Source organism: Cherax quadricarinatus, chromosome 37 (assembly GCF_038502225.1).
Source record: "Cherax quadricarinatus isolate ZL_2023a chromosome 37, ASM3850222v1, whole genome shotgun sequence".
Classification (NCBI taxonomy): domain Eukaryota; kingdom Metazoa; phylum Arthropoda; class Malacostraca; order Decapoda; family Parastacidae; genus Cherax; species Cherax quadricarinatus.
Window position 1 is genome coordinate 9,581,890 of NC_091328.1, and position 24,163 is coordinate 9,606,052.

The following is a 24,163-nucleotide window of genomic DNA, read 5'->3' on the forward strand; positions in this document are numbered from 1 at the left end:
AAATACCTTCAGAAGTAAGAAAATGATTTTAAGAAGGCCTGAGCTTGCTACCACCTGCAGCTCACAAGACTGCCATCCCCACGAGCCCCTTTGGGGCGGGGCAGATGGCAGACCAGAGGCCTAGCTTCTCCCTACGAGCCCCGTGAGGGCGGGGAATGTGGCTTGGCCTGGGGACAGTTGGTCCCAAAGATGAGGGGGTACTTGTACCTCCTCCCATGGGAGACTTAAGTCTCGAGACACTCCCCAGATAGGGAGCCAAGGCCGGGTCACCACTACTTGGAAAAGACCCGGGCCGGGAGAATACCGGCGAATAAAAAAAAAAAAGTGATTGGCAAAAGCACTTCAGAATCTCTAGGAAGTCTTCTTCTGTATCAACATAAGAATAATAAAAAACTCCATGAGTAATCCCTGGCGATTTTGAAAAGATTTTGCCAACCACTTCTACATAGGAGAAGAAGGGTGTTTGGCTTCATTATATTATTATTAACGAAATATTCGATTTACTGTATCCTAGCTGAAGTAATAATAGGATAACTCGTAAATATCGACAAGTTTTCTATGTAAATAATGTGCAATACTTATTGTTTTTTCCTACACATGAGCAGGATGTGAATTATTAAAATGCATTTAATTTTTAACTACGCGCACTTGTGAAAAATTTGTGTATTTGTGCGTCAGTGAGTGATTAACAAGGATCTTACCTGATCAATAAGATGCAAAACTTTAACGTAAGTCCTCTCCGTGTGCAGCAACTCGTGAGCAATCCTGTAAGCTTTGTCCTTACGGGTATCAAGAGCAGCCAGGTCATGGCAGGAGTCGAGGTCACTGGTGGTCAATGAACTATGGTCCTCCAGGTCAGATGGTTCTGTGCTGACAGCCTGGGAAAATGCAGCAAGACCTGAAGCACAGTTAAAACGGGTGAGAGTAACTAGAAAGCTTGGTTGTAGTTAATACCACACGGAGATCTTGCTGTAACCTGCTGTCTTATTGATCTACATTCATTTTCTATCCGGAGAAATATTGCTGAATAAAGTTATACAAAAATGTGCCTTACGTATTATTATTTCATGAGATACAAACATAAGATATTTTTTATCCTTTAATCTTTACTAGTTTAAAAAACAGCTCATTAATATGGAAGCACATCATAACAGTCTTTACAAATAAACCTATTCTGATTTTACTACTCTATATTCCGTACAGATTTCACATTCATCAAATACTCTGAGACTGACAAATATAAATTTATTATTTACACACACGTTTAGCGAAGAGAAGGGGCCAGGAGTTGTGACTCGACCACTGCACCCACCCACCAACACACACACACACACACACACACACACACACACACACACACACACACACACACACACACGAAACCTGGTGAATACAAATGTGAGAACTCATGCATACACACGTGCTGCCCATGGTAAAACAGCGGGCATAGAAAATTCCTGGACACAGTAAACACGAACTTCTTTATACTCATGATGTGAGTCGAAGATAATGAAAAAGGAAACTAGACCTAGCTATCATTCTAAGTGGCTTGGACATAGATATTACAACCCACCAATAATACTGAGAAACATCAGTGCTACTACCTGTTCCACTGTGACTTCACTCAAAGACGTCCCTAGCTCATGTTTCTATTAGATTAATAAATCTCCTGGAGGGCGAAACGTCTCAAGTTAAAGCTACCCAGGTGTTGCACATGTGTCTCATTCATCACCCAAAAGACAGAAGCTTTCAAGTCATATTGGTAAGACCGGTCCTAGAACACGCAGTACCCAAGTGGTACCCACAAGGCTGGTATGGAATCTAAGTAACGACTGAATGAACTTGAGCTCAACACTGAAAGAATGAAGAAAGAGGGAACCTTTCCAAAATATAGAGGAAACTAAGTGAAATAAACAAAGGGGACACAGAAAGACTGTTAAGCACGGGAAGAAAAGGAATAAGGGGAAAAAAGATGTAAATGAAATACAATTCTAGTGTCAGGGCAGAGGAGTGCGAGATATACAGAAAATGACAAATACAGCTTTAAAAAAAATGATAACACGAGATGCAAACCCATGAACTAAGACGAAAGATACGTAAACTATAATGAATTTTGTAAGCATACACATTCAAGTTGATATTACCTGTGAATTTCTCTTGGACTCTGTGTCCATATCAGAGAGCGGGGAATGTGACCGTGACGTCCTGGAGGGTGAGGGTGGGCGGGAGTGAGGGCGTGGTGTAGTGGGCGTGGTGGGCGTGGTGGTGGTAGGCGCAGCATCCTCCTCATCATCTTCACTCTCAGTTTCACTCACGCCCTCACCAAAAGACTCTCTGAAGAACTGCGTCTCCGTACACACCCTGAGAGCCAAGCGTTGCCTCAATGTTACCATCACTACACTTACTGCCACCTGCCAGCCATTGTACAACACACTATACCGCTATTACTAATAATAAAGATTCTTATCTTTTTTTAAATAAAATACATAGATATTACAAATTTAGCCTACCAGAGGGGGACCACCTCTAGTGTAAATTATGGGGACCAATAGCCTCGCTGAAATAGATTAGGAGGATTCTAGAAAAAAATATTTGGCTTTCTCCCCTAAGCCGTTTGAATATTCCACTTCTACTATATTTTTAATAAATGCACAAATGGGTATATTTTATTTTGTAATATGGTACACAAGACTTGAAGGATACACTGATGGTACAGAGCTGGAGTATACACTATGTGAGGTTTAAGGGATACATTACAAGTACATATTACATGCGTGTCAAAAATTATATTACAAAAATCTCATCCAGCTCCTCAGAGCTGGGGCGCGTACCCAGGATATAACACACAGTACCCCTCTGAACTGCACCACACACTTTTGTCTAGCTTCTTCAGGAACTTGGATGCACTTTTTCCTCATGGGCAGAGGGGTCCCTGAGCCTATGGGGACAAACATAATGATGAAAGTTCACATTTTCTAGACTTCTGGGAGTCCGTAAAGCTGGCACCTGCCCTTCCTTCCTCCCTGCTGTATTAGAGATAGGTATCAGCCATTGTGGTCACACATGTATAGTCCCACAGTATCTGGATAATTGTGGTGGCTCCCTTATTGGTGGGTATCCAGCTGTTGCAAGGCTCCTGATGAAGCATGCCTCGTCATGCCTTGCAATCTTTCTCTCGGTTTTGCAGAAACAAGACCATGGTACTTGAATCAGTCTGCCGATGCACTGCCGGAGATGCACCTGTGTTCGGCGAGGACAGAGGTGCAATGCGCAGGGTGGTATGCGAAGGGTGGTATGAGGGTCGAGGAGTGCGCCAAGGGAAGAATTATGAACAGCCAACAGCAAAACTCCCCTGCATGAGGAGCTCTCACTGCCAGGTGAGCTATATCCTTCCCCAACACACAAACACTAATGACACTGTATTGTCCACTACCGGACCATCTCAGTGTGACTGTAGTTGTTTTGAGAAGCAGGTGTGGTTATAGAAAATAAATTAATAAAACAAATTTAAAAACAGATTATGCTCAGTGTTCATGCACACTTACCGAACAATTACAACTAATTTGTCCTGTTTAATGATAAATCTTACCTAACCTAACTAATGAGAGGTATTTAAATACACACAAACACACAAGGTGAATTTGTGCTGATAGGCCTACACTACTTGTGTCAGAGTTATTGTCTATGAAGATTCACATGAACATGAAGGGAAGAGACAGCAACAATAATGGAAAATGTAGAAAGGTTGTTGACAGAAGATAGGGAAAAGGAAGAAAAAAAAAACTTCGCAAAAATGCCCCCAGCGAGCTGGGAGGGACAGAGGATAAGGGTTACAAAAGGAACTGTTAACAAAAGACAATTTGGAAGGTAAAAATGAGAGGAGGAAAGAGGGAGGTCACTGATGATTCATAGATTTCGTGAGACTGATGGTAGGACAAGCAAGGAGAGAGGAGTGGTGGAGGAACGAGAAATCAGAGCTATTACTGAAGTAGCAAGAGTGGAGAAGTGCAGCGGGGATCAAATTTTCAGAGAACTGGAAGGTATTGAGGGAGCAAAATATGTCCAGTCAAATTGACCCTTACAATAAAAATAGCACGGGACATAATTATGAGATGGAAACCACGTAAAGCAAATGAAACGATATTGCCATGTGTACCTGAATTGGGACATAACATACTAGGAGAGGAAAAACTGAAGGAGAGACCAAAAAAGGAAGGAAAAAGGTGATAATAGTAGCAAAACTGAGTTATTATGCATAGTGGAAAATGGGACTGAATCTTGGGCAAAGCCCACAACATACCGAGTCCAAAACTCAACCCACTTAAGCATAATAACTCAAACCAAACACAACCTAACTGCCACCCACCCTCACCTGCACCCACGACCTTGATTCCTTCCAGCACAAGAACATGTCCCACAAGTGAATCAAAATGGATTCAAATAATAGCCATTCATATGTCTGGACTACAAGCACTGTATCATGCCAAGAATAAACAGCACTTCCCGCCACCCTGACTGATAACCATTTAGACCATGTCACTCATCCTCTGAGTGAAAATACCATAAGGCAATACCGGAGTGGCATGGATCCTGTCATAGACACTCGTCCTGCGAGTGAGCCTGCCGCCAGTACTAAACAGTGTTATTCACTCCTGCGAGTGAGCCTGCCGCCAGTACTAAACAGTGTTATTCACTCCTGCGAGTGAGCCTGCCGCCAGTACTAAACAGTGTTATTCACTCTTTGGGTAAACATACTGCCTTAGAGACAATAACCCAAAATAGCTAATGCAGCATTTACTATATCAACTCCTCCACTAGCATTTATAATCAATCATACAACTGCAAGAAATTATACATATTTTTTTCAGAATAATGCTCAGAACTTAGCAGTACAATATGCTTATATTGTTTATAAATGCTAGTGACATTAATTATATATTCCCATAATCCTGGACATTCGAAGATACAGTACAAGAGTGTGCATTATCGAAAAAAATACAAAATATAATAATAATAATAATAATATCTTTATTTACTACAAGTACATGTACAGTCCTAGCTGACATCAATGACATATTACTATATAGAAAGCCGCTTGTTATGCAGAGCATTTCGGGCAAATTAGGTCAGTTTTGTCCCAGGATGCGACCCACACCAGCCGACTAACATCCAGGTGCCCATTTTACTGATGGGGAACAGACAAACAGTGTAAATAAACACGTCCAATGTTTCTACCCTCGCCGTGTAAATTCAAAGCGCTTAACCCATGTGGGTCATTCAGCGCAAGACGTGGTGAAGGCTTGATCCTCCGTCTACTGAGCGCCTGACAGACGCGCTTCCTATTTGTACTCACCTATGTGAAGCGAGAGCTTTAGCCACCAGGCCACGGAGCACCGTAAAAGAAGGAATGAGAAGAATGAACAAGACAAGAAACAATACAATCATACCAGACCTTCATTATTAGAGGTAGACGAGTGTTGCAGTTTGACCTGTGATCCATTACTATTTCCATCCCTGGTTGATTGGCCACACCTCTCTCACCAAGTATGTTTATTCTTTATCTCCTTTACCAATCACGAGCCAGTTATGTTTATTACTTATCTCCACTAATCACGAGTCAATTTTCTTTAACGCATTTATCTACCTGACCAATCACGAACCAACTTATCTTTCCCCGCACTCGTATTTTCGACCAATCAAAGAGGCACTAACCACTCCTAGGTAGCACTGCCATCACCATACATGCCCACTTGTCTCCTCACATTTAGGTTCAGGTTTCCTCTTGTTATGATGTATATTACACGAGCAGAAGAAAATATTTAAGAGATACTGAGAGCCGTCTCTTTACCGCGAGTGATTTCACAATCTGTCACTAACACGGGCAAACATGTGTGCATGCCTGCACACTCGTGCGTACACATACACACTAATACATATATACACAGACGTGCACATACCTGGGAAGAACATTATACAGTTGGGAGGAGGAGTGAGGTGAGGTGCAGTGTAAGATTCAATTTGATGGCTGACCATTACATGTTTGGATCAACAACTGTCTTGCTAAGGGCTTAGTTAACTGAAAAGTAGTGATGAACCATACCCCCGGCCGGGATTGAACCCGCGGTCATAGAGTCTCAAAACTCCAGCCCGTCGCGTTAGCCACTAGACCAGCTAGCCACAATAAGATTCATCCAACTAGGTATATTTCTACACCATAGGAAGGTTAGCACAGGCACCTCTGTGACCACAAATGCAAGTTTTTACAGACGAATCTCCAGCTAGCGTGGCCGTGACGAACTCTAGCTCTAGTTGGATGAATCTTATTGTGGCTAGCTGGTCTAGTGGCTAACGCGACGGGCTGGAGTTTTGAGACTCTATGACCGCGGGTTCAATCCCGGCCGGGGGTATGGTTTATTTGCAATCGTGTCATTACGATTTCTTGAGTCATGTTGACGGCAGTGAAGGGACTTGAGCTAAAGTTCGTCACGGCCACTCTAGCTGGAGATTCGTCTGTAAAAACTTGCATTTGTGGTCACAGAGGTGCCTGTGCTAACCTTCCTATGGTGTAGAAATATACCTAGTTGGATGAATCTTATTGTGGCTAGCTGGTCTAGTGGCTAATGCGACGGGCTGGAGTTTTGAGACTCTATGACCGCGGGTTCAATCCCGGCCGGGGGTATGGTTCATTTGCAGTCGTGTCATTACGATTTCTTGAGTCAAGTAGTGATGAAGGCAGTTTCTAAAAACGTCCTCTTGAATGTATCATCCTTTTTAATGAAGTCGATAAACAAAAAAGAAGTGATGGAGGCGCATTCGACACACGACTTTACCAATATGAGGTTAGGAGAAAAAAAGTCGAGTTATTTGATGAGTACTTTGACCGGTGAGAACACACTACCATCCTATGGAGAGGGAGCATGGACACGGGGGTCGTCCCACAGTTACTAAAAAACAACAGACAGCCCCACTCCACAAAGGGGGCAGTAAAGCAACAGCAAAGAATTACAGACCGATATCACTAACATCCCATATCATAAAAATCTTTGAAAGAGTCCTAAGAAGCAAGATCACCACCCATCTAGAAACCCATCACTTACACAACCCAGGGCAACATGGGTTTAGAACAGGTCGCTCCTGTCTGTCTCAACTATTGGATCACTACGACAAGGTCCTAGATGCACTAGAAGACAAAAAGAATGCAGATGTAATATATACAGACTTTGCAAAAGCCTTCGACAAGTGTGACCATAGCGTAATAGCGCACAAAATGCGTGCTAAAGGAATAACAGGAAAAGTCGGTCGATGGATCTATAATTTCCTCACTAACAGAACACAGAGAGTAGTAGTCAACAGAGGCAGGCACGGTGAAAAGCTCTGTTCCACAAGGCACAGTACTCGCTCCCATCTTGTTCCTCATCCTCATATCTGACATAGACAAGGATGTCAGCCACAGCACCGTGTCTTCCTTTGTAGATGACACCCGAATCTGCATGACAGTGTCTTCCATTGCAGACACTGCAAGGCTCCAGGCGGACATCAACCAAATCTTTCAGTGGGCTGCAGAAAACAATATGAAGTTCAACGATGAGAAATTTCAATTACTCAGATATGGTAAACATGAGAAAATTAAATCTTCATCAGAGTACAAAACAAATTCTGGCCACAAAATAGAGCAAAACACCAACGTCAAAGACCTGGGAGTGATCATGTCGAAGGATCTCACCTTCAAGGACCATAACATTGTATCGATCGCATCTGCTAGAAAAATGACAGGATGGATAATGAGAACCTTCAAAACGAGAGATGCCAAGCCCATGATGACACTCTTCAGGTCACTTGTTCTATCTAGGCTGGAATATTGCTGCACACTAACAGCACCTTTCAAGGCAGGTGAAATTGCTGACCTAGAAAATGTACATTATTATTATTAAAGATTAGCCGGTATTCTCCCGGCCCGGGCCTTTTCCAAGTGGTGGCCCGGCCTTGGCTCCCTCTTTAGGGAGTGTCTGAGACCTAAGTCTCCCATGGGAGGAGGCACAAGTACCTCCTCATCTTTGGGACCAACTGTCCCCAGGCCTAGCCACAAGCTAGGCCTCTCTGGTCTGCCATCCCCGCCCCAAGGGGGCAAATGGGAATGACAGTCTTATGAGCTAAAGGCTCGGGCTCAGGCACCTACCCTACCCTAGAAGGGTTAGGCATTGTGTCGATCAGAAAATGTACAGAGAACCTTCACGGCGCGCATAACGGAGATAAAACACCTCAATTACTGGGAGGGCTTGAGGTTCCTGAACCTGTATTCCCTGGAACGCAGGCGGGAGAGATACATGATTATATACACCTGGAAAATCCTAGAGGGACTAGTACCGAACTTGCACACGAAAATCACTCACTACGAAAGCAAAAGACTTGGCAGACGATGCAACATCCCCCCAATGAAAAGCAGGTGTGTCACTAGCACGTTAAGAGACCATACAATAAGTGTCAGGGGCCCGAGACTGTTCAACTGCCTCCCAGCATACATAAGGGGGATTACCAACAGACCCCTGGCAGTCTTCAAGCTGGCACTGGACAAGCACCTAAAGTCGGTTCCTGATCAGCCGGGCTGTGGCTCGTACGTTGGTTTGCGTGCAGCCAGCAGTAACAGCCTGGTTGATCAGGCTCTGATTCACCAGGAGGCCTGGTCACAGACCGGGCCGCGGGGGCGTTGACCCCCGGAACTCTCTCCAGGTAAAGTCCAGGTCCAGGTAAACTCGATGCTTTCTGCAATAATAAGTCAACACAAAGTAACAAAAACGCTTTAGGTAAAACGACGCAGCAAAAATAAACTAGCGTGAACATGCAAAATCAGTAAATACTACCACACTAGCACAAGTTAAAAGCTTACTAAACTGTTAACATCAAAAGATTCTCATAAAATATCTCCAAGGTCCCTACAGGCACCCCAGTAATTATACAAACCAGGATTTAAATTAAAATGCCGAAGCTGTCGGTAAACATTTATAATTTGTTCCACAGTCATCAGCACGACACAAGATACCCAAAACTGGACAGATCGCTATGAGGGAGCATTGTGTGCCAAATCCTCACTCTAGAGACAACCATCTCATAGCAACGATTTATGCTGAAGGAGGGTCAAATACCAGTGTCCTGTCGAACTCTGTATACCGTGTTGCTCGTCTGTAAGGCCCACCACCGTGAGGAAGAAGTCTAACTGATGATACTGCTGGCGGCTCTGGTGGTTCTAGGGTTTGTGTTCGTCTTAGTGAAGCTGATGGTGGTACTGTTGCTGTCAGTGTTGATTCTGGTACAAATCTAGTAAGTACACCAGTTGTAAACTTGATCCCAAAAACCACAGCCAAAAGGAAACGATGTGCAAATTCTATTCCTGGGGCATCTGCAAACATGGCCCTCTGGGATAAATAAAAAGCCTGCATATATAACCATCTAAATAAATGTAAAAAATCTCTTGAATGAAGGCACATGCTACTCCAGGTCCAACAAACTCTTTCAGCCAAAACTGTCATAGTTCAGAAATACGGGATGCCATGATTCAAACTGTGCGGGATTCAGCACGAAGGGAACGAAGTGTATAAAGCCTCACAAACGCCAAATCGAACAAACAAATTCGAATCATCCCGCTAACAATTCTTTTTTAGTGTCAAGCAGTGGAAAAGACTAGCGAAAAAAATGCTAAGAATGTGCCATCAATTTTGAGCCAAGTTGGACTGGAATCAAAGTAGTGGTGGACTTCTCATCATCAGAGGAACAAGTACTGAGTCCAACCAACAAGCCTCCCAGCACAAACGCCAGCCATCTATCATCTTGTGTATTTGCAAACGTAAAAAGTCTCAAACCGAGAACGATAAAAGAAAGCATATCTGTGGTTTCCTCGCTGAGTCAAGTGCAATGTTTGCTGCTCTTATTGAGATTCGCGTGAAAGGATATTTAATAACGAAATACGGATTCCCGGGTATAGCCTATTCATAAAGATGAGCTCAGAGAAATGACAACAAGGGAGGGTTGGTCTGTGTGTTCAAATGTCGCTCATATATACTGAATTACTGAGCATCACAATGATGTAGTCAAAGTTTTGAGGATCAAAATCGAAAAATCAGAAGAGTTGTTGCGCTTGTATATAAACCACCGGATATAACTTCCCAGCAGTTCAAAGACTGGCTACTGAAGATCGAGATCTATCTTGAAAACCTTGTTGCTTGGTGACTTTGACACATCTTAAATGGAAGAATGTTGCAAGGACTTTAATAGCCGAGTCCCTGGAGCTAGTTTGGAAGAACACACTCGCACATCAAAATTAAATTCACCTTTAGTCAGCACATTGCAGATCCGACCAGACTGGGATATACGTGGACCTGATCCGGGATATAATGGCATCGAAGACTGCAATCTCAGACCACAACATAAACGAAGTCCTGCGTGCACGGTGGCCTGGGTCAGAGAAACCCAATCATGCGGTCGAATTCAACAAATTCAATTTCAACCAGAAGAATATAAACTGGGACCAAATAAATAGAGAACTTAATGAAATACGCTGGGAAGACTGTGTCTACCGTGAATCTGAACCACTTCCTCGGGAGGATTAGCTCACTGGCGCTCGAGGTATGTTCCACACACACACACACACACAGAGAGAGAGAGAGAGAGAGAGAGAGAGAGAGAGAGAGAGAGAGAGAGAGAGAGAGAGATGCTCCCTATACAGGCAAAGATGATGGGTACTAAACCTTCTCAAGCACAAGCAGAAACTCTGGTCAGGGAAATAGAGAACATCGAGCACAGACTGACTGCATTATACTAAGTCCAGGATAGACAACGAGAGCACAGAATCATAAAATAAATTAGGAGAAAACCCAAATACTTCTCGTACGCAAAATCCAGGGTGAAAACCACATCCAGTATAGGACCCTGACTCAAAGGAGATTGAACATACACTGATGGCAATAAGGAAATGAATGAAATAATTAATTAACAATAGGACTCTGTTCAGTAAAGCATTCATCAAACGACCCAAGTGGGTTTCATGAAACTAATAACGAAACACAAATAACCCGCACATAAAAGAGAGAAGCTTACGACGACGTTTCGGTCCAACTTGGACCATTGACAAAGTCACACTCAGTGTGACTTTGTCAATGGTCCAAGTCGGACCGAAACGTCGTCGTAAGCTTCTCTCTTTTATGTGCGGGTTATTTGTGTATCGTTCCAGTCACAGTATTGTGCCTTTTTTTGTTATTTAACTAATAACGAAGCTGACATCTCCACAATTTCTGATGCAGCTTTATCCTCAGATGACTTTCAAGAAGCCATTGATAGCATGTTCATGCATTCTGCGTGAGGTAAGTGTCCCGAGGCTTGGTAGGCAACGCTCTCACTTCACACCGTGTCAGTGGTTCGATCCCCGGCACAAGTGGAAACACTGGGCGTGTTTCTTTACACCTGTGTCCCCGTTCACCTAGCAAGCAAGTAGGTACCTGGGTGTAAGTCGACTGATGTGTGTCGCATCCTGAGGGAAAAGATTGGTGACCCCAATAGTAATAAGACAGACAGTCCCTCGATGACGCACTGCCTTTCTTGGGTCATCCTGGGTGGCTAACCTTTCAGGGTTAAAAATCCGTACAAAATCTTATTTCACAAGCGTAGAACTCCATCTTCATCAAAAATGATAAAACACCACTGTCTCAGGCTTTAAATATTTTGAGCAGCAGCAGCCTGGACACGGGTAGCACCCAGTGTCAGTAAAGCAATCGCAATAACTACACAATCCAGGTCAGCATCTCTTTAGAGCCGGTACGTCCTGTTTATCATAACTGTTATATACCATTGGATATGCTGGCAGACAAGCTAAATGCTGACTTAGTGTACAATAATTTTGCAAAAGCCTTCGAAAGAGCGACCATGGTGTGACAGCACACAAAATGTGTAAAAAGGGAATAACTAGAAGAGTGGGTAGTAGCAGTAATCAGTAGTAGTGATAGTAAACAGTGAAGTCAAAGGCTGCCACAGTGAAAACCTGTGTTCCCAAAGGAAGCGTTGGGACACTTGTATTTTTCATTCTTATATGTAACACAGTAGACAAATAACCTGTACTTAAAAGAGGAAACTGAGGACGTTTCGGCTCGTCTTGGACCACTGTCAAGTCAATGATCAAAGATGGACCAAAACGTCGTAATAAGTTACTTCTCCTAAGTGCAGGTTATTTGTGTACTGTTCCAGCTACCGTATTACGACTTTTTACTCTATGCGACACAGAGGATACAAATCATAACACCGTAACATCTTTTACTGATGATAACAGAATTTCTGTGAGAGTGACGTCCGTCGAAGACACAGTGAATCTTCAAGCTGATAAAAGAAAATGGAGTCTTCCAGCGGGCTTAAGACAATAATATAATACTGAATGAGAACAAGATTTCAGTTGCTCCGTTATGGAAGAATGGAGGGAGATAACAGCAACGGACCACAAGACAATCTTGAATCATTTAACAGAAGGAAAGTTCCATGTGTGAGAGAGATGGGGGAAGAGGGTGACTACGTCAGAGGATCTCACATTTAAGATTTGCAAGAATGTTGCTCTCCCTACCGCTAGGAAATACTGTGTAGGCGAAACGTTTCAGCAATAAAGATACCCAACTGTTGCAATGCGTCTTATCATCAACTTGTCGGTATTTTATACCGTTTTCAACGATCACTGCAAGTGCTGACACCGGCAGCAAAGACTTCAGCGTCACCGACGTCATCACCACCAACGTATCACTATCAGCAGCAGTATCACCAAACAATACACAAATAACCCGCACATAGGAAAGAGAGGCTTATGACGAGTTTTCGGTCCGACTATTTATTTATTTATTTAGTTAATTTTTTATTTGGACATGATAAATTGTTGTACAAAGAAATATACTGATTGGGTGTACATGCCAAAAGCCCCTTGTTTGCAGAGCATTATGGGCAGCTTAAAATTAACTTGAGATTAACTAAGCAATGATATATTCAGTGGTAAAAATTACAGTAAACAAATTACAACATGAAGTACAAATGAGTATTTCTAATAAGAAGCATTGAAGTTGTACAAATCTATAGCATAACAATGTATAATATAATCGAATCAGATCGAGTAAAATCAATGATTTGTAGTACAGAAACAGGTCATATGGTTATTAGACGAGTTACTGTGTATTCAAGAGAATGGAGTATTATATTAGATAATGTAATTAAAAAAACAGTTTGATAGGGTCACAGGTTATACATTTATGAGATACAGTTATTCAATATTTATTTAGTTGTGGTTGAGTAAGTGGTTTTTAAGAAGAGTCTTGAATTGATAAACAGACAATATTTCTTTTATATTCACAGGTAATGAATTCCAGATTTTAGGGCCTTTTATGTGAATTGAGTTTTTACATAGTGAGAGATGGACACGGGGAACATCAAAGAGTAATCTGTGCCTTGTGTTATGGTCATGTGTTCTGTTGAGGTTGGTAAGGAGACGTTTGAGGGATCCAAGTTTAGTGTTCTATGTATGTGAGGGATCCAAGTTTAGTGTTCTATGTATGTCGTAGGCACAATAATAAGTATGGATGTTTTGTACGGTGAGTAAGTTTAGAGTTTTGAATATTGGTGGAGTATGCTGCCTGGAATGGGAATTTGTTATTCTGACTGCAGCCTTCTGTTGGGTAATTAATGGTCTGAGATGATTTATTGTTGTTGAGCAACATGCACAAATTCCATAGGTGAGATAGGAGTAAATGAGTGAGTGATATAGGGCCAGGAGGGCTGACTGTGGAACATAGTACCGTATCTTCGATAGTATGCCTACGGTCTTGGAGATTTTCTTGGAAATTTGTTGTACATGTGTTTGAAATTTGAGTCTATTATCAAGGTGGATTCCTAAGAATTTTCCCTCTGTGAGCTTTGCGATAGGTGATCCGTTTATCATTATGTTAAGAGGAACATCTGTAGTTCTGTTCCAAAACTGAATGTAGTAGGTTTTGTCAATATTGAGAGTAAGTTTGTTAATCATCCAGGTAGATATTTTCTGTAATTTGGTATTTACAGTATTGGCCAGTATGACTGGGCTTGGATGAAAGAAGACGTATGTAGTGTCATCTGCAAATAGTGTGGGTTTGAGTAGTTACGATGCATTTGGTAGGTCGTTTATGTAAATGAGAAAGAGAAGAGGGCCAAGGACACTTCCCTGTGGGACACCAACTGTAACTGTTTGTGTGGAAGAGTTTGCTCCATTTGTGTACACATATTGGCTTCTGTTGCTAAGGTATGGCCATTAACAACTCACACTAGTGTGACTTGTAAATGGTCCAAGTTGGACCGAAACGTCGTCATAAGCTCCTCTCTCCTATGTGGTTATTTGTGTACTGTTCCAGTCACGGTATTGTGCCGTTTTGTTCTTTAAGCACCAGAGATGAAAGCCTCAACATCCCGAAGCCAGGGACAGCACCACATAGCAGCGGCAACACCAGCATTCACAAAGTCTGCTGGAATCCCCCAACTACCTGATGCGTCTTATTCAACAACAGTTTCTCAAGGGTCCACAAGTCTGTCAAAGCCGCTGCAGCTGTGCAAAGTTTGTAGAGGGAGATGAGGAGAGGATGTTGCTCCAGTGAGGGAGATGAGAGGATGTTGCTCCAGTGAGGGAGATGAGAGGAGGTTGATCCAGTGAGGGAGATGAGGGTAGGATATTGCTCCAGTGAGGGAGATGAGGGTAGGATGTTGATCCAGTGAGGGAGATGAGGGTAGGATGTTGCTCCAGTGAGGGAGATGAGGGGAGGATGTTGCTCCAGTGAGGGAGATGAGAGGATGTTGCTCTAGTGAGGGAGATGAGGGTAGGATGTTGATCCAGTGAGGGAGATGAGGGTAGGATGTTGATCCAGTGAGGGAGATGAGGGTAGGATGTTGATCCAGTGAGGGAGATGAGGGTAGGATGTTGCTCCAGTGAGGGAGATGAGAGGATGTTGCTCCAGTGAGGGAGATGAGAGGATGTTGCTCCAGTGAGGGAGATGAGGGGAGGATGTTGCTCCAGTGAGGGAGATGAGGGGAGGATGTTGCTCCAGTGAGGGAGATGAGAGGATGTTGCTCCAGTGAGGGAGATGAGGGGAGGATGTTGCTCCAGTGAGGGAGATGAGGGAGATGAGAGGATGTTGCTCCAGTGAGGGAGATCAGGGGAGGATGTTGCTCCAGTGAGGGAGATGAGGGGAGGATGTTGCTCCAGTGAGGGAGATGAGAGGAGGTTGATCCAGTGAGGGAGATGAGGGTAGGATATTGCTACAGTGAGGGAGATGAGGGTAGGATGTTGATCCAGTGAGGGAGATGAGGGTAGGATGTTGCTCCAGTGAGGGAGATGAGGGGAGGATGTTGCTCCAGTGAGGGAGATGAGAGGATGTTGCTCCAGTGAGGGAGATGAGGGGAGGATGTTGCTCCAGTGAAGGAGATGAGAGGAGGATGTTGCTCCACTGATGGAGATGAGGGGAGGATGTTGCTCCAGTGAAGATGAGGGGAGGATGTTGCTCCAGTGATGGAGATGAGGGGAGGATGTTGCTCCAGTGAGGGAGATGAGGGGAGGATGTTGCTCCAGTGAGGGAGATGAGGGGAGGATGTTGCTCCAGTGAAGGAGATGAGAGGAGGATGTTGCTCCACTGATGGAGATGAGGGGAGGATGTTGCTCCAGTGAAGATGAGGGGAGGATGTTGCTCCACTGATGGAGATGAGGGGAGGATGTTGCTCCAGTGAGGGAGATGAGGGGAGGATGTTGCTCCAGTGAGGGAGATGAGGGGAGGATGTTGCTCCAGTGAAGATGAGGGGAGGATGTTGCTCCAGTGATGGAGATGAGGGGAGGATGTTGCTCCAGTGAAGGAGATGAGGGGAGGATGTTGCTCCAGTGAGGGAGATGAGGGGAGGATGTTGCTCCAGTGAGGGAGATGAGGGGAGGATGTTGCTCCAGTGAGGGAGATGACGGGAGGATCCTGCTCCACTGAGGGAGATGCTATTAGCATTGCGCCTGAACTTAACCCCAGGTTGTGCCCAGCAACAGCCAACTAATACCCACGTACCTATTCACTAGTGAAGGACCACTGGGCTGCATGGGTATGGTGACTAGACTCACGAAATCATAACAACACGAGAACAAACCACCCGTTTAGTGATTTATGTTGATTTACCCACACGTCTTGCCCAGCCACTAGGGAGCTAGGTGAGTACAAGTTGGTACCTTGTCTATCTTTCACTACCAGACAGAGGATCGAGCATCCACCGTTCCAAGGGTTTAGCTCTTCACGTAACTCTAATAACAATAATAATGAAGCCTCGTAACCTAAAATTAATTTGCACAATTCGTTCGTGCCTCCATTATTTTTAATTCCTCCATCGATTCTGCGCCCACTGTCTCTATTCTTAACTCCATTTTTTTGCACCAGCCTCACACTGAAAAAAAAATTCATCTAACAGGGAAGTTTGCATAGTGAACAACCGGCATGTTTCTTGTGCACGCTAAACCAGCAAGTGAAAGCCACACTTTTACAACAGTAAAAAAAAAAACAAAGCGATATAAGATGCAGAACAACCTCGGGGGGAGTTGAATGATAGCTCTAGGCATTTCGTGTTGCAATCAACACATCAGGAGCTTGCAGTGTTGCCCAAAAGAGGATAAAGTCCCAGCAAACGCGTTCAGAGGAAACGTTTTCCCAAAACGCTTCCTCTGAACGTGTTTGCTGGGACTTTATCCTCTTTACTGCAACACTGCAAGCGACTGATGTGTTGATTGCAACACGAAATGCCTAGAGCTATCATTTAACTCCCCCTGGTAGTAGTTTTGTGTGTGTGTGTGTGTGTGTGTGTGTGTGTGTGTGTGTGTGTGTGTGTGTGTGTGTGTGTGTGTGTGTGTGTGTGTGTGTGTGTGTGTGTGTGTGTGTTTATATATATATATATATATATATATATATATATATATATATATATATATATATCGTGTGGGTTTAGTTGCCGACATTTTTTTGACATACTTCAATTTTTATCTAAAATATGTAGATTATCATACTTTTAATATAAAATAATTTACGATTTTTCGGACTATTTTTTCCGTACCACTAAAAATTAAAATATGTTGACTAAAAATCCATCATTTTACCGTCAGAATGCTAAATCGCTTTGATTTTATTGCACACTCCATTTGATTTTTGTTTTAAATAAGTGAAACATTAAAAAATCACTAAGAACAATGAGGTGAAGTTGCATAACAACTTTCAACCACAACAACAGGGATATACAAGACTTCATTCATATTCACACAATACTGGAAGTTTGAGTCACTCAAAACAACCAACCTTTCACTCATAATCTGGCAGTATTTCAGTGTTTGTGTAAGGAAAATGTCAGGATAAACAGTGACGCTAAAGGATATGTCAACTAAACAAAGCCAGCACAGGAAACTCACATTTAGGAGACTTCTTCACGCCCACCAGTGAACTGAGGAACGTTATCTCCCTCTTACTTGATGAATTAGACACTTGTGCAACACTTGGGTCTATTTATTTTGGAAACGTCTCGCTATACAGTGGTTTTATCAGTCCAATATAAAGAAGAATGGTGAGGATCAGTAGTAGTTTGAGGTAATCAGTCCCTCAGACAGGAATCTATATAATTAGCCCATTAACCTTTTCAATCTTTTCAAGACCGATGGACTGATTACATCGATTCCAGGTTGAGGGATTGCCTTAAACTCCTTCTGAACTTCACCATTCTTCTTTGTATTGGACTGATCAAGCCACCGTGTAGCGAAACGCTTCCACAAAGATACCCAAGTGCTGCACCTGTGTAATTTATCAACATGTCGGTTCTCTGAACCATTTATCTACAACTCCCTGTTACTGCTACATTACTTCTTCCCCATCAAGAAACTACCTATCATTACCTTACTACTCACTTTCTTAATGGTGCTACACATTCTCTTATTACATTAGCCTCCCGATATAGTACTTTTCTGCTGCTTTATTATGTAGCAGTAAGTCAATGTATGATGGAAGTACCTGAAAGAACACATAACTCTGGTATGTGTGTCAAGCATTAGGAATAATAATAGGAGAGAAATAATGAATCTTAATGTCATAGGAATGTACTTAGAAGCTTGAGGAGATCTATGACTCACACTGATAACACGAACGTAGATAAGCATATTACGGAGCAACTGACAATATGAATAGACGAATGTAGTAGCCACGATTAGGTCTTGTTACATCTTGTAGTCTGGCATATACACAGATGATCAAAAATAAATGTCAAGTATGTAGTAAGCCTTATGGTAAATTTCTTGAACATTATGTACTTGACTGTCCACTTACTGGGAAATAGAGAGGTAATACAATACGATGATAGGGAAGCTGAGGTTATCCAGACCAGCTTCAGTACCACAGGTACACACGCACCCTGGGTCACACGCACACCGGTACCTAACACAGTTCTTCATAACTAACTCATGTTGGAGATATTTACGACGTTTCGGTCTATCATGGACAATTATAAGAGCTGGTATAAAATATCAAAATATTGACAATGGTGAAATAAGAGAAATGAAGAAGCCATTCGTGGTCAAACGTTTCCTCATTAAAATATCCTAACACAACACACGTTTCTTATTTCACAATTATCAAGTCACTCATAAGAACATAAGAAAGGAGGAACACTGCAGCAGGCCTATTGGCCCATACTAGGCAAGTCCTTCACAAATCCATCCCACTAATAGGATATTTGCCCTCACCTCATAATTTGATAAATTACAGGACGGGTCGGATTGTCGTCCTATTTTATCTGCAGTATGTGGATTAGTTGTGAATTGTGCTAGACACTGTATTGTGATTATTCCTCTAGATCAAGCATGCTATCATAAACTTGAAACTTTAACTGGTTCCCACAACATCAAAAACTAGCCCAGACCTGCTACCACCAGCCCAGGAACTACTCTAGCTGGTTCCCACCATCGCGATACCTACCCCAATCCGATGATGACGGTCCTTGGACGGGTGACAGAGTAGCGGTAAATGGAGTTGATGGAGTCCGAATAGCGGTAGAGGGAGGCAGTCTGCCCTCTGGACTTCGACCTCAGTATCACGATGTCTCCCACTTCGTCCTCTACTTCGGTGTCGCTGCCGTCGGTCTCTCCAGACTCGCTCTTCAAATCTTCATCCTGAGTTTCATCGTTATCATTATTATCTACGTTCTCTTCTTCGAGGAGCGTGGCTGTGTCGTCACTATCAACAGTTTTGCTGGAGAGACTGCTGCGAATGCTCTTCTTTCTCAATAACTTCTCCCCCTCCTCTATCTCCTTTTTGAGAGAGATTTGTCTCTCAATCTGGGAGACCCTTTTCTTTACCCATCCAGTGCCAAAACAAATTTCATCTTCCTCAGAACCTTCGGCGGTATTGTTGTCACTCTGCCGTGGCCACTCTCCTCTCTCGTCTTCATCTTCGTCCGCCTCAAAAAACACTTCGTCATTGTAATCTTCTTTGTCGGTAAAACACAAAGAATTTGAGTTCTCTAATTCTGTTTTTGATGTTTCATATTCATTGGGATGTGTTTCATGGCATATTGTGTGTGTTGTCTCTCTCCCGTCATTTTCCGTGCATACCTCATTAATGAGTGTTATTCCTGATCCATCTTTATCTTTATTAACATTTTCCTCAGTACCACTTCCTCTTGTCCAGTTTCTCTCAGCGTCAACATCTCTGGACGCCTCTTTAGTGTCCACCAGACTCACTTCTCTCTCGTCCCCACCAGGCTGGATTTCTTCCTCTCTTCCTTCCTCTTCCTTTCCCTCATCCTCTCTTTTCAAGGGTGTAGGATCACTCGATTTCCTCCAAGGATGTTTGAAGATGTAGGAGGCAAGGAAGCGACTGAAGGAGAAGATGGGTTTGGACTTTCTCAAAGATATCCTAGAGAAAAGTTGGCTGACTCTGGTGATGTTGGCAGAGGTGGGTTTACTCCTGCTGACAGGGGAGAAGGAAAAGGCTCGACCCACCTGACTGCGACTGCCTGCTGGTTCCTTCGTGCCAGCTGTCCATGGCTTTGCTTCTTCAGTCTCGCTGCCTTCAGACTTGTTCCTCTTTTGCTTGAAGCGTCTCCCCCGTTGGTTATGACCGGTCATATCATCACCAAGATGGGGACAGCAAAGGAGAATTCCCGTCTCTTTGTTGTGCCGTCGGCTGTAACTGCCATCGATCTTCTTGCTGTCTTCTATTATGCTGTTTATTCTCCCGTCACTTCCTCCGATTTTCCAGTAACTTTTTCCGAGTTTCCCGTCGCTTCCTCCGAGTTTCCCGTCACTTCCTCTGAGTTTCCCGTCGGTTCCTCCGAGTTTCCCGTCACTTCCTCCGAGTTTTCGGTCACCTTTTCCGATTTTCCCGTTACTTGGTGTAGACTGGATGATGGTGGCTCCAGGTCTTCCACCGCTGCTCCCAAACATCCTGAAGCTGCTGCTGATTTTTCTGAGGCTGCCTCCGATCCTCCAGCCACGACCTCCCATGTTTCCAGCACCACCTCCAGTGTTTTTAACACAACCCCCAATGTTTCCAACACTGCCTCCAATGTTTCCAACACTGCCTCCAATATTCCCAACACTGCCTCCAATATTCCCAACACTGCCTCCAATATTCCCAACACTGCCTCCAATATTCCCAACACTGCCTCCAATATTCCCAACACTGCCTCCAATATTCCCAACACTGCCTCCAATATTTCCAACACTGCCTCCAATATTCCCAACACTGCCTCCAATATTTCCAACACTGCCTCCAATATTTCCAACACTGCCTCCAATATTTCCATCACTACTTCCAATCTTTCCAACACTGCCGGCGAAGTCTGTGACATCTTCAATATTTTCATCACTACCTCCTTTGCTCTCAACATCGCCTGTAATACTATCAACATCACATCCAACAGTTACAGCCTCTGCTACCTCCACGTCTCTCTCGCTGCTGCTAGTTCTACCACTGTTATTTTCACCACTGCTAAAATCAAAACACTGATATTTACACAGTGGCTTACCTGTGACTGGCTGACACTCGTCACGGTGTTTATAGTCAGCGTTATTTTCACCGCTAAATGGAATTCCTCCGCTCAAAATTCTGTTAATGGGATTATTACTTAATGTACCGGTACCACAACTGGCGTTACTACTGGTGCTACTAGTACTGGTATTACTTCCAGAACCAGTACTGGTTCCACTAGTGGTACTATTGGTATTACTACCAGAACCAGTAGTGGTTCCACTAGTGGTATTACCAGAACCAGTAGAGGTTCCACTAGTGGTACTACTGGTATTACTACCAGAACCAGTGGTGGTTCCACTAGTGGTACTACTGGTATTACTACCAGAACCAGTGGTGGTTCCACTAGTGGTACTACTGGTATTACTACCAGAACCAGTGGTGGTTCCACTAGTGGTACTACTGGTATTACTACCAGAACCAGTAGTGGTTCCACTAGTGGTACTACTGGTGTTACTACCAGAACCAGTAGTGGTTCCACTAGTGGTACTACTGGTATTACCAGAACCAGTAGAGGTTCCACTAGTGGTACTACTGGTATTACCAGAACCAGTAGAGGTTCCACTAGTGGTACTACTGGTATTACCAGAGCCAGTAGAGGTTCCACTAGTGGTACTACTGGTATTACTACCAGAACCAGTAGTGGTTCCACTAGTGGTACTACTGGTATTACTACCAGAACCAGTGTTGCTCTGTAATGCATATTCAGCGATTTTTTGATAAGGATTTTTCCGCATCTCTGTCTTGCACTGAACTGAAGAGAAGTTTTTGGTGTTAATTCCGAGATCTGGAGCTTTACTCGAGTCAATCTCTGGAGCTGGAGCTTTACTTACGTCAAGCCCGGGAGCTGGAGCTTGCACTGTTGCCTCGCCACAACCTGAAAACAGGTCGCTACACAAGCTCAAACTTCCCTTCTCCAGGAAGGCTGCCAAGCTGTCAACAGGCTTGGACCAGTGTGGCTGGACCAAGAGCTGCTTCCCAAGACCCTCCGGTTTGCCGGGTTCAGACGTCACGTTACCTGCTCCCTGCATGCCGACTACCACAAGTATCAAACTGTGTAAATCGTTATTAATTTCTTAGGGAAGCCTTGGAGTCATGCTAGTTCCAAGCATGGTTAACCAGGTGGCACTGTCACGCCTTTATGCCTAGAGCCCGATGACACCGTGTTTTCCCCGGCCCTCTTCCATGGGGTCATCGTGGGTTATAACATACTCTCGTAGCATATACACGTAAAGTACTGTCACCCACAACTAGCCTACACTTTAGCGAGGAGCCTTCAGAGTGTTTCGGTCATTCCTGGGCCATTATCAATTCACGAATGTTTGCATCTGTTTCTATAAAAGTAACATTTCCTCTTTGCATTTTAAGCAGTTTTAATTTATTAGCATCTTTACGTTCCGGGAATGTGTGTTTGTTATTACAGATGCCAGGGGTGAATCACCTGCCATAGTAACAATAATGGGAGCATAGCAGGCAACATGCATGTGTTGATATAGACGATGGTGTACACTAACAATGAACTAATGTAGCTGTTGTTATTGCTATGGTGAGAGTGAACCAGTGGGGTTCATTGGTTTGAGTGGGACAGGTAGTAGCTTGGATCAGTATGCCTACTGCAGTGCTCCTATTTTCTTACAAGTGTTACCGTTGGTTATTGCGGAGGCATTCTTTATACGCAGATGAACAAGCACAATGGATGCTGAGTCAGTGGCTCGTGCTTCCGTGGGAGAGTTTCCACCTCCCGCGATGTTTACTTCAACTAAGCTCATCCTATCATCCTCGTCTTCCATCTCACTTCCGGGATACTTATCACAATAATGTTTTAATTCCGCAGCTTCCGCCCAAAATGGAGCGCAGCTACTTTTAAAAATGTAGATAAAACCGGTTCCATAAACACGTACCATCTGTGAGATGTGATAACGAACTAATTTTCACTATTTTACCATAAAGGACGATATATATGTTACAACCATCACAACACCTGCAATTAATGTAAAACACACAAGTTTTTTGTTGGGCAAATAATCCGATTCGACTGTATTAAAATCCACGAATAAGTCAACCAGCAGAGTCAGCTAGGAGTGCAGAGAGTTCTCAGTTAACGAAGTAACAAATAATCTTGTTTCCAAGATTTAGCGGAGAAGTGGACGGGAGAGTGCTTGGGTAGGTAGGAGTTGCATCACCAACACGCACCACCACACTAAGGGAGACGCACACCAGTGGCAGTGTTACACTTCACTATCTGTGTCTTCGCGCTCTTCCTGTCCTCTGCTACCAATCCACAGGATGTTTGTAACAGCGGGATTCCTGCCTTTCAAGGGGCGGTGCTCTGATGCTGGTGAAAAGTTATTGATCAAAGGATTGGAAACTATCCTTTTTTCCTCTCTTTCCATAGATAAACCGGGTAACCTATTTCCAAGGCGCTGTATGGCCACTTTGGTTTCATTGATTCCCCGTGAATATAATATTACTGATAATAATGGGATTCCTGCCGCATCGTGACAGAAATAATACGTGTATATACACGGAAAGTCTTCTGTTAAAGATAACAGACCTGTAATGGGCCTCTTCTACAGAGGATATTTTAGATTTTTAAAAGACACCTAAAAGACCCTGTGACTCTAGGCACATAATTTTTGGAAGACGAGTGACAAAGGCTGTACGTTGTGAGATGTGATGAAAGAAAATGTCAGAGTGAACGCAGACTTCCACACGGCGGATAAGAAGTTGATGTGATACTAGTCATTCCACGTGTTAATGTCTTTCCAGTGGTGGAACCAAGAGATCTCGAGCTCTCTCTCCACCCGCAAACTCAAAAAGGTTATATGTGATTACCATTATCAATGGCATACAAGACCGACAAGTTGATGTAACTGTACACTAGCCAATATTTATCTGAAATTTTTCCAAATTTATCTGAAATTTCACAAAATATGTCACACTGAAGATTACATTTTACTCTTCTCTGTTCGTAGGTTGGGAGTACAGGGAAGGTCCAGGACAACAATTGGTCAGGCAAAGATAAGCTTTAACAAGCTTTACTGGGAGAATCTTACGATTGGTAAAGATCTTGATTCTTGTATACGTGTGTACACACA

At 43.4% G+C, this 24,163-nt stretch overlaps 1 protein-coding gene across 3 annotated transcripts in view; it reads right to left on the bottom strand.

Moving 5' to 3' along the window:
- Positions 1-24,163, bottom strand: part of LOC128702211 (FYVE, RhoGEF and PH domain-containing protein 2) — a 506,005-nt gene that overhangs the window by 53,450 nt on the left and 428,392 nt on the right. For 2 of the 3 annotated variants that reach the window (XM_070091876.1, XM_070091875.1), the window contains 2 exons: positions 2,145-2,361; positions 702-878 (listed from right to left, as the gene is read on the bottom strand). In XM_070091876.1, the coding sequence (XP_069947977.1) occupies positions 702-878; positions 2,145-2,361 (394 nt within the window). Of the gene's footprint in view, positions 1-701; positions 879-2,144; positions 2,362-19,010; positions 23,393-24,163 lie in introns of those variants that run through there. The other variant, XM_070091874.1, reaches the window with a different exon arrangement.